The 11,551-nt window shown below is 33.0% G+C and overlaps 1 protein-coding gene and 1 pseudogene across 1 annotated transcript; one reads left to right on the forward strand and one right to left on the reverse strand.

Moving 5' to 3' along the window:
* The first annotated feature begins 1,488 nt into the window (after positions 1-1,488).
* Positions 1,489-1,607, forward strand: LOC120609930 (uncharacterized; annotated as a pseudogene).
* Positions 1,608-5,968: 4,361 nt separating this feature from the next.
* LOC120608544 (40S ribosomal protein S29-like) lies at positions 5,969-6,363 on the reverse strand. The gene has a single exon (XM_039870433.1). It carries the CDS (start codon positions 6,354-6,356, stop codon positions 6,186-6,188), a length of 171 nt encoding a protein of 56 aa, XP_039726367.1. The 5' UTR covers positions 6,357-6,363; the 3' UTR covers positions 5,969-6,185.
* Positions 6,364-11,551: the final 5,188 nt, after the last annotated feature.

Genomic DNA, 11,551 nt, shown 5'->3' on the forward strand with positions numbered 1-11,551 from the left:
GAAGAGGCACTGTCTGTCTGTTCCAGGCTACTTTTCAACAGTTTATATAGTAAGTAGTCTTGGAAGAGAATGATGATGTTTCTCAATGCACCAGAGGGCAGATTTGCTTATATCCTTGGAAGCTAGTCGAAGATAGTCATAATGTCTACCTTTAGAGAAAAAGGCTTACTGCCTTTTATAAAATATCCATGTTCTGTAAGTCCAGACTTCCTTTTCTGAAATGCATGCAACCCACTGCATGTATAGATGTTACCTAAACCACTTTGTGTTGCCCTGTGGAAATTGGGACTTGGGGGACTAACACAAATGCTGACACTCTGGTTGATGCTATTGCTTTGAGTAATAACCTGTCTTTGGTCTCTGATCTAAGAATAGCATGTTTTCTGCAAAAATTCATGTAATTATGGCAGGCTAACTGTGGCAGGGTAAAATCTTATAGCCTTCACAGTTCTTAATGCCTAGGTGGTCCATACACCTTATGCTGAAATTTTACTCTAAATTGGTCCTAGGTTGATGGTACCCCTAGACAGCTAGTATAAGCAACAGAAAGAAAATCCTTTCTGGAAGAACACTCTTCAACTCAGACCTCAAACAATTCCCACAGATAATGTACCAAGGAACTGTGAGCTTTCAGTCAAAGTCATAAAACACACAAGAAAAATAAAGTACCATGAATTAGAAGCAGTCCCACAAAAAATTCCGATATTAGAATTATTATAGAATATAAAATCAAGATGTTTCATATCTTTAAAGAAATAAAGATGAAATTGAAATTTTGAGTAAGAAAGAAGAGGCTATTAAAAATGCCCAGTAAGGTTTCCAAAGAAACTAAATAAAACATCTAGAAAAGAAATATCTTCAGGCATACCTTGATGATATTGTAGGTTTGGTTTCAGACCACCACAATAAAGCAAATATTGAAATGAAGCAAGTCACATGGATTTTTTGATTTTCCAGTGCGTACAAAAGTTCTAAAGTTCTATTTACACTATATTGTAGTCCATTAAGTGTGCAATAGCATAAGTCTAAAAAAAGTACATACTCGAATTAAAAATATTTCATTACTAAAAAATGCTAACCATCACCTAAACCTTCAGTGAATCACAATCTTTTTGCTAGTAGAGGGTCTTATCTTCGATTTGTAAAAAGCACAATATCTGTGAAGCACAATAAAATGAAGCACAATAAACAAGGTATACCTGTAACTGTTGAAGTGAAAAATTTAAGGATGGATTAAACATCAATAGATATGCAGCTGATAAAAAGAATGAGTACACTGGGAAATAGATCTGAAGAAATCGCCCAGGATATTATGCAAAGCAAATATGAAAGCGAGATTATGAGCCATGGAAGATAGAGTAAAAAAGGTCCACATATGTTGAATCAGAGTTCCAGAAGAAGAGAAAGAATAAAGAAGAGGCAGTATTAAAAGTTATCATTTTGGCAGAGCTGCATTCATATATTTTAGGCATATTAAGTTTCCCAGATATCTATGGTCATGCCACCCTGAATGTGCCCGATCTGGTCTGATCTCGGAAGTTAGGCAGAGTTAGGCCTGGTTAGTACTTGGATGGGAGATCACCTCAGAATACCAGGTGCTGTAGGTGTTAAAAAAAAAAAAGTCTGAGATTAAGTTTGCCAGAAAAAAAATAAGGAAAGTTATCCTAGGCATAGAATAGGGGATGAATATGCAAAAGTAAATAAAAAGTGCAGCTCACTTTAGACAATAATTTGCTTTTAAAATATGTATAAATTGAATTAAAGCCAAACAGTTTCTCGCTTAAAAGAACTCTGATTAATTTTTCTGCAATAATGTAGTTTCCAATAAGTGTTATATAGTTACTTATATTTAGATTTCCTCCCATCTTTCTTAACAATTGGGAAATACCTGTTTTGTTACCCATAGCCATACAAAATAGAGGCTCACATTCTAACCTTATCTAGAAAATAAAAATGCAACAATGATGAGGAATTGCTGATTTTGATCTCTATACTTTTTCATTTTTATAACACATTTATGGAAACCTCACAATATCAATATGAGTCTCAATTTTAATTCTGAGACCTAACACAATGTCACAATAGGTTCTTGATGAATAGTTGTTGAATGAATGAATGATTGAATTAATTCATAAATACATAAAGATGATACCTAAACCTAAAAATGTTCTGGGAAAAAGATAAGGCTAACAAGAAAAATTTATAGCTATAAGTAATTATGTCATTATGAAACTAACTGACCTTTTGAAACTCAAAATTGAGCTTCGGAATTCTCTATTTTGCCTCTCTATACCTACATAGGATTGAAGCTCTTTTATTATAGAATGACTGTGAACCAGCACAAGGCTCAAGATTGTGTCCTCTGATAGGCCCACCACACAACTATACCCATATGTTACTTAGCAACATTTTCCTATCCCCTCAGCTCCTGTTAGGAAACCTGCTCACAGGCTGTGGAACTTGGCAGGGGTGAAAGAAAATCCAGTGACTGAAACTTAACGTCCAGGAATTTTCAGAGGCTATAGATTATTTTTGGTTTTGGATGACAGTTTTTAATTTTCTTTCTAGCTTTTTTTCTTTATTTAAGGATTAGAACGTATATGTAGAGAGTTTACTGCACAATGGAAGATGCAGAACAGAAACATGTTTGACTGGAATAGGGTTCTTTAACACTGGTGCTGCCACACCTTAATTGCTAAAGACATTGCTGTTGGAAAATGCTGACACTCCCCTTCTCCCACCTGAGGTTAAAGTCCTGTCAAGTTAAGCAATGCACTACTTCACACTGAAGACCTGAATTCAAGAGTTACAACTGACTTTTATGTAGGTCAGCAAGGTGCTTGAAAAGGAAAATAAATGAGTACAAAGGAGGAAGGAATCACTCCTATCTAACTCCTTGGATGTAAGTATAAATCCTGAGTTGATAAAGTAAATACTCCTTGAGTACAATTATAATTCCATGTGGATAAAGTATATACATCAATACTAGCCAATTTGGATAAAGCTAAGCTAAATTACAATGACACTTTGTTCACATAACTACTTTCTTAAAAAAAAAAATAAGCTTTAAAATATCTATTGGAAGATTAATGTAATAACTAAATAAATTGGTGTGATTAGTTACCTCCCTGAATATTGTGTTACGTAGGAAAAGCTTATGTTATTTTTAAGGCTGAGTGAAAATAATGCTAGATGTAAAATAGGTTGTAGAAATAATAAAGTGAATGGAAAAGTGTCACATTTCGTTTAGGTATGAAACTAAATAAACAGTATTGGGACTTCACTATTCAGAGTAGATAAGAATTAGATTATCGTATATAGTTAAACTCATAAAATATTCTAAATTTTAATTATCCAATGGTAGAGATAATTTCCTTTCACCTAGATTGATGATTTTCATTTTTAGTCTACCTCACTTTCATAAGAATTTAATGATGATAAACAGTGACTGACTTACAAATAAATATATGCTTTTCATTATCTCAGAATTTGAAAGTCATTTAAAGAGGAAGCAACTTAAAAAGTGCATGCTTTATGATATAACCAGATATCATGGTACCCATAATTATCTGATGTTTGCACATAAAAATAGTTATCTATTTTATTATTCTTAACAATAGAATTTCCCTTACTTCAAAGTTTTGTAATTCTTAAATTCTGTGGGATAAAATTCATTAGCTGAGTTTTTACTGAAATATATAAATTCCTAGTTTCATGCATTTTATGAATGGTCCTTTGAAGTGTTCTGATCTTAAGCTTTCACATATTAAGTACACATTAGGCAGAATAAACTTTTGCTAAGTTGAAAACTACAGTTATGGATTTCAAATAAATAATACTAAACTGGTTCTGTAAACAAAAATGTGAAGGTTAGGTATGTTTATGAATGACGAGGTTCTCTCATTCTCTGAGTGCATGCTGAAAATTCTTTATTTTGATAATATCTCAGCAAAGGCTCTCTCAAATGAGATTTCAATACCATATAATTTGTTAAAGTTTCAACAAGGGACCAAGAAGAAAACTCCATTCCCACACACACACAAATGTAATCTTACATTAAAGAAAATAATAACAACAAAAACAAAATAATTTAAAGGAAATATTTTGAGTGTGATGTGGAACTATTTTCAACACCTGGTGGTGAGGAGCTGTGAGTATTGTCCAGTGAAACATTATCAGTCCCATTGATTATGTCAATGTATGAAGGAGAATTTTATCTTGTTTTTAGACTTTAATTTACTGAATGTAATAAGGTTATAATTTTCAATGACTTCATTCATTGCAAATTCCCCATTATTGTTTTAGAATCTGTGCTCTTTAGCAGAAAAGGTCTGTCTAGGTTGATACCTTTATTTTGTTTTTTGCAAAATTCCTTTTTTCCCCAGATTTTTTAGAATCCTGAAAAATTTCTAAAAATTTCTAAAAATATTCCTGTATACTTAAAACACTATATGTATTAAATATACAGAGAAACTAATGGTTAAAAACCTGCAAGATTTAATAGATTTATTTTACAAAAGACTACAACAAACCATAATAGAGGTAATAACTATTACATTTACTCACAAATTGTAGCTTGATAGAATTATAAATAAATGGCATAAAATTATATAGATTATTCATCAGATGGCTGATCATTTGGTTTCTTCTAACATCTACTAGAATTGCCAAAGAGCAAGCTGAATCTTGAAGGTAACTCTTAAAGCACCTCTGAATCTTTGTAACTATAAGAATTTAGATGTCTTTTCAGTAGGACATTGCAAAGAAATGTCTTCTCTCTGATATTTCCCTATTCACAACTAACTTAAAACAGATTACAGAGGTTCTGTAGGATGTGGGTGGTACAGAGAGGTATGAAAAGGTCTAAGCCTGTTGTACCAAAAATGATCTTTTAAAAACTCTTGAGTCAGGGATTCGTGATTACATGCAAAAGGTAGTTATACAAATTAACTCAAGTGAAAAAGGGGGTGATCAGAAGTCGAGGAGAATCTTATGGATCCCAAACACAAGTATAGAGATCGTCAAAGTTGTCAACCACTACTCTCTCCATTCTCTAGCGCTGCATGATTTCTTCCTTTGAAACATCTAGGTTATTATGGTTTATCTCTGAAGATATTTCTGTTTATTTGAATGCACACAGCAAAAACTGGCTGCCACTCTTGAGTCTATTTGACCTTACAGTTCTAGTGTCCTTCATGGAGTTACTCAGTGTCTAAGTCTCTGAGTTCGAATAATCAAGCAATAGAATCTGATGGTAGGTGTTCTGCCCTGGTCCAGTCAGCGATGGCTAGGGAGACATGGTCTTAACGCAAAGAGGGCTGCCCCTTCCAGAGACTGTGGGTAGGGCAGATTCTCGCAGAAGGGAATTTGAGTGGGGGTGAAGCAATAGTATCTCAAGTTCCCAAGTACCAGATAGATTGAGGTTGGACTTTTTTTTTTTTTTTTTTGTCTCTGTAAAGTTGGGAGTTCAGGCTGTGGTTGCCAGGAGAGACAAATATCAGCATATTCTCCTTATTCCAAAATGAGGCAGGATTTAGGTATGTGGCAGGTATAGCTTAGTTTATTAAAAATGAAACAAGGGATGTACTAGTTCTTGGTTCCCAACTACTTCTCTAGCTTTCAGAATGAATGGAAGCTTTGAATGACCAACTAAAACCTGTTTCCACATGTCAGAATAGCTGTTGTTTTTCAGCTCCCAATAAAGATATCCTAAGAGAGATAACATATTGATAATGGTAGTTTATTGTTCCAATTATTCCATTTATTATCTTTCTCAAAGAAGAATACAAAAGAATAAGCCATGAATAGAACTTAGATAATTCTTTAATACTTTAGTTCCATTGTCCTAATCGTATATTCTATGTGTAATAAAAACAGAATAATTACATTTTACTTATTTTTAATAGTTTGTAGAGGTCACTTACTATTATTATTATTATTATTACTATTATTATTATTTTACCAAGAATTCAACATGAATACTTTTATATAACCAGGGGTAAACAAGCCACAAATTTTGAAGATAAATCCACTGAGAAGATAATAGCAAATTTAAAAAGATTTCTATGATCATGTGACTTCCATTCACAATAAAACACTCATAATTGAAGTTTTTATTTTATATACAAAGAGCTAGCATTGTTTCTGCAGTAGATGTCTGGAATGACCCATTCATGGAAGTTCATCTAGTCCAACTTAATGAAGCCTATGTCCTTCGCGTACTGACAGAAACATTGGCGGCACATATTGAGGCCATATTTCCAGATCAGACCGTGCCGGTTTGAGCAGACATGGCAAGAACGAGACCCCTGGCCGAATTTTCTCGGATGGCTCCAGTACAGTTGCTGATGACCCATCTTGCTCTCTTGGTGGCAATGAGGCAAAAGATTAATTAATTTTTATAGGTTGTAATAAGCCGTAGTGACAATTTGCTTTTAACTAACACTTTGTGTAAAACATGATATATTCAGTTTAGCACAGTGCTTATCAAGAAACCTAGGTACTAATGCACAGCACGGTGACTATAGTTAATAATACTGTATTGTATATTTGAAAATTGCTGAGAATAAATTTAAAAGTCCTTATCACATACACAAAAAATTGTAATTGTATATGCTGACAGATGGTAACAAGATTATTGTGGTGATCATTTCACAATGTATATATTTAATCATTATGTTGTACCCCTGAAACTATAATGTTATATGTCAAGTGTACTTCAATTTTTAAATGAATCAATAAATAGATGAGGAAAGAGAAGGAAGGAAAGAAGAGAAGGAAGGGAGGAAGAAAAAAAGGAAAAAAGGTAGGAAGGAAGGAAGGAAGGAAGGAAGGAAGGAATAGGCTGAAAAGGAAGGAAGTTGGTGAATAGGGGCTGAAGAAGCCGCCATGAAGGGGAAGGAAGGAAACAAAGAAAGGGAAGAGAGAGAGAAAGGGAGGAGAGACAAAGAAAGAAGAAACCTAGGTACTGCCTGACACTGGGTAGAGTTCTGTTAAGAATACTTTTTTTCCTCAAAATTTTGAAGATATTTTTCCTTTGTCTTTAAGCTTCCAATGTTGCTTCATAAGGTATCTAAATGTCTAATCATTATGTTGTACACCTGAAACTAATATAATATCATATGTCAACTGTAATTAGAAAATAAATTTTTAAAAAGCTTCCAATGTTGATGAAAATTCCAGTGTTCTCTGACTCTATCCTTTGATTGTGATCCCCCTTCCCTGCCTTCTCTGTGGAAGCTTTTAAAAATCTTTATCCAAACTGTTCTGAAATTTAACAGTTTTATGCCTTGGTTTGGGTCTTTTTTTTCTTTCATCCATTGTGTAGGGCAACTGGTGAGCCCTATCAATTAATGTCCTTCTGTTCTGAAATATTTTATTATATATATTTATAATTACCTCCTCTATTCTTTCTTTCTAGAACTCATTATTTGGTTATGGGGACTCTTGGACTAATCGGCTAATTCCCTTTTTTCTCCTATCTTTAATATCTGGCATGTCCTACTTTCTCATAGACTTCTTCAAATTTATCTCCACCCATCCCTTTTTTTAATCTCTGCTATCCTATTTTTAATTTTTAAGCATTTTTTTTCTTTAAACGTCTCTTGTTTATATGGAATTGTTTTTGCTTTTTTTTTTTTATGGATAGACTATCTTATTCCTGTGGAGCATAATTATGGGTGTTTTTTTCTTGAAAGTTTACTTTCAGCTTCCTACATTATTTGTTTCCTCTGGTTTCCTTTCTTCCTATTTACTTTGATCTATCTTTAAATCAAAGATAGCCAAAGATAGTCGAAGCCTTTCTTCAAATAGCTAATACTTGGCTATTAATATTTAAGGATGAAGCACTTCAAACCGGATGGTAGGCACTTGGCTTCTGGACTTGTGGGCCTCACCATAGGAAGACTAAGTTGAGCTCTGTTTTGGTTTTTGGAAATGAGTCTCAAATGTCAGAATGTAGATAGAAGTCTTTAACTTGTAGCTACTCAGTTTCTACACAGTAGAAGCCTCCAAACTCTAGGTGATATAAACTTTATTCTACTTTGTGCAATAGACATTAGACCCGGGGGGAGAGGAAGTATAGGGCTAATTTTCCCTAAGAATTATAAATTAAATGTTCAATAAAACTCACTTTCTGTAATACTTCACTTAAAAATTTACCATAAGCAATAAACACAATAACTGCATTTCTGTAAATATTTGTTCTCAGGGAATGTGGGCTTTTTAATTTCAATCTGACAAGTTTTTTTTTTTGAAATAGAGTAGTTGGTGGGACCCAAAAGATTAAAAATCTCTAAGAAATTTATGTCTACCAGTGGCAAGGGAAGACTAGGGAAGAGTTGGGGGTTTGGGCCTTTAAACCACAGCTGTGAAAGGTTGTTAGAACCTACAGTTCAGAAATAACAATTCTATGAACTCTCAGAAGGGCCCTGCCTTGTACCTTGCATGTCACAAACGTAGCTCACACTACATTTATTAAATAACATATGGGCACCTCTGTCACTTGAAATCTAGTGCACATCCAGTGGACTCATAAACATCTACACCCAGAAATTACTTCTTCACATCTCTTGCCGAGTCCATAATACAAAAGGCAACTGAATATGAATGCCATAAAGGTTTATGGTTTAGGGTGCTGTTGACATAGGATAAAGTCCTTGCTTTGGAATGTGGGGAGAATTTGAATAGCAGAAACTATTAGATTTTTAAAAAAGACAAAATAAGTAGTCAAATTATTTTTCTCATTGTGAATGCAATAGCTTTTGACCTAACGAAGTATCTTTTCCTATTGTCAAATATCCATTTTCTTGCTTCTCAGGACATCAGAGATGCTCACAAATCAGTGTGAAATTTCAAACAGTTGCGCGTGGTGGCTGAGGAACATTTTGCAATACTGAAACTTTTATATTATTCTTAAATTTGTGTATATCTAGGTGTAGACATAACAATACATGAAGTGTGATACTCTTTACATTAGTAGCAAAATGGACATGTTATACTAGAATTGCAGATAAGTTAATTTTCATAAAATATTTAATAGGTTTCATTAAATTTTCAAAAATTAAATTAAAAATTTATCTTTATATTGTAAACTTAAGAGTTGTGATTATTAATTAATTTATACATGGTCTTTAATTTAACAGATAATTATACATTTTGAAAGAAAAAGCTTTTAAAGTATCTGAAAAGAATTTTGTGATTTTTTTATATTTACTCTATATTTTAGATACATTCAAAAGAATTCATTTTTTAATCCTTTAGATGACACAATGGCTACAAGTGGAGATCACGATAGAGAGAAAATAGTAAAAAAAGGTCTCAAAACAGAAATATGAAACCTTTAAAAAGGCTGTCTCTTAAATATGTAAAAACTGAAAATAAATGTTCATGAACCACATGAAATTTGCAAACAGCACATTATATTCTTTGCTTACTGAATATTTACTGATGAAAATGAGTTAGAAAATTAAGTTTGCGTATTTTGCCAGGACAATAGTCAACTACGTTGTTTATAAATGGCATTGTCCTTTTCCATTTATTAAGTTCGTCTCTTTTCTTATTTTTAACTTTATATCTGCTATTAAATATTTAATCCATCCTAGGAAACACCAGTACTAAATTTGTCTTCTTCTGAGTTTCTTATTCTGTTTAGTTTCACTTTTTCTCTTACTTGTCTTTCCTCTACGTCTGATAGGTTGAAATACAATGTGGGACATTCATAGGAGTCATTCCAAAGAAAATTGCAGTTTCACTTTTGGCATATCTCCTCTCATCCACATTAGTCATACCAAAGAAGCCAACAGCTTTTAGGACAGATCATATCTGGGCACTTTCATTTCACAATTTAATGTAAAACATCTTTGGCATTTCAGTGTTGTTCCTTTCTTCAGTACTTCTGTGTCTGCATTTTATAGTAATAATAACATATCTTTGTATGTGGTTTTATAGTTTCCAAACCACTTTTATCACTTATAGTTTCAATAAGGCCCACAACAAACTTGGGTGGTGGAACTCACATTTACATTAGAGAAAATCATGTACCTGAAGAAGCTCTGGCACACCATCTAGTCATTTTATGTAAAATCCAAAAGCATATGAAAACTTACATATGTGCCTTGTTTTGACATCAAAAGATATGGATGTGCCAGTTGGCAGGGTAAACTGACAACGCAGCTATTAAGTGGTAGAATTAAGAAGGTGAAGAGCAAAAGTATAGACATGTCTTTATGTCTTTCAGGGATTTTTGCTGTGAAGGAGAGCAGAAAATTTGGGGGACAACTGAAAGGAGCAGTGGGGTTAAGAAAGCATTTTTAAAAATTTAGGTAAGATCTCAATAGGAAGGATTATTAAAGAGAATAAGAGGGGGAGGGGTATAATTAGAGATGCCTTATGAAAGCCTAGGGAATCGGGAGTCCTTACGTCCTTTAAGCAATCTTTCTTGTACAAAGTGTAGAATATTCAAAAACATTAAGAAAAAAACTGATACAGTGAAATATTTAAATAAGATTAACTGACCAACCTAGTAATATGTACAAGAAAGTTTGAGCTTCAAGATAGTAATGATGCTTAAGAAAAACAATTTATATTACAAAGACCAGTCCAGTTGGTAGACACTTGTAAAATTACCCTGTATTAAATTAACAAGGCTTACCTTGCCAAGATTTTTGGCACTTTTATATTAACTTAAATTGGGAAAAAGCATAATAGTAATTGAAAAGCAACTAATTATAAGCAATTATAAACCAAATTATGTTTATACCACAATTAGTGTTTGAGGTGGTTTAGCAGACTGATTCCTTACTTCAATAAGCAACATCAAATAACTGAACAGCTTGTAAAACACAAATACTTCCTTTATCTTTATTCCAAGTATAACCACATTCACTTTGAATTATTATTATAATAAAATAAGGAACCTTTATTATCTTTTGTCTCAATCCCCAGTTTGAGTTGAATGCTTTTTAAAAACATGGGAATAGTAGTTTATGTACCCACTGCACAACATAGCTTCTTTCAACAGGTTTTATGAAAAAATGAAATGTGAACAAATAAACTTTTTTGTAAGACAAGTTCTACCCTGCGGAGAATCTAGAGTGCAAACTCAAACCGTCTTTTTCATTAGGTTTTTCACACTTACATTATCTTATTTCACTTTTAGTTGAGAAAGTCTTTCTCAAGGATAACGAAAAGTCTGTCTTGTTGCCAAGGGTATGTCAGTTTGGCTTTTTTCTCCAATATTTCCGAGTACATAACTTTGTTACCGCAATTTGTCACTTCAGGTTAAACTGACGACAGCTGTTTTACATTTTACGTTGATTAATGTAAATATTAGATTTATGGTTCTTTAAATCCCAACAAGTGATAGCTTTGAATCCCTGCTATATTAATTTCCATGTAAATTCTGATGCGCTGAGATGATAGCATTGTAAATTTTGGAGGCGGTGGAGAGCTCTTTCAATTAGTTCATCAACTTGAGACAATTCAAAGACAAATATTATCAATTTTAGATTATATTTAATAAATCGGTTTCTAGAAGTAGTTTTTTTGCAGA

The sequence above is a fragment of the Pteropus medius genome, unplaced genomic scaffold (assembly GCF_902729225.1).
Source record: "Pteropus medius unplaced genomic scaffold, Ma_sr-lr_union100, whole genome shotgun sequence".
Classification (NCBI taxonomy): Eukaryota; Metazoa; Chordata; class Mammalia; order Chiroptera; family Pteropodidae; genus Pteropus; species Pteropus medius.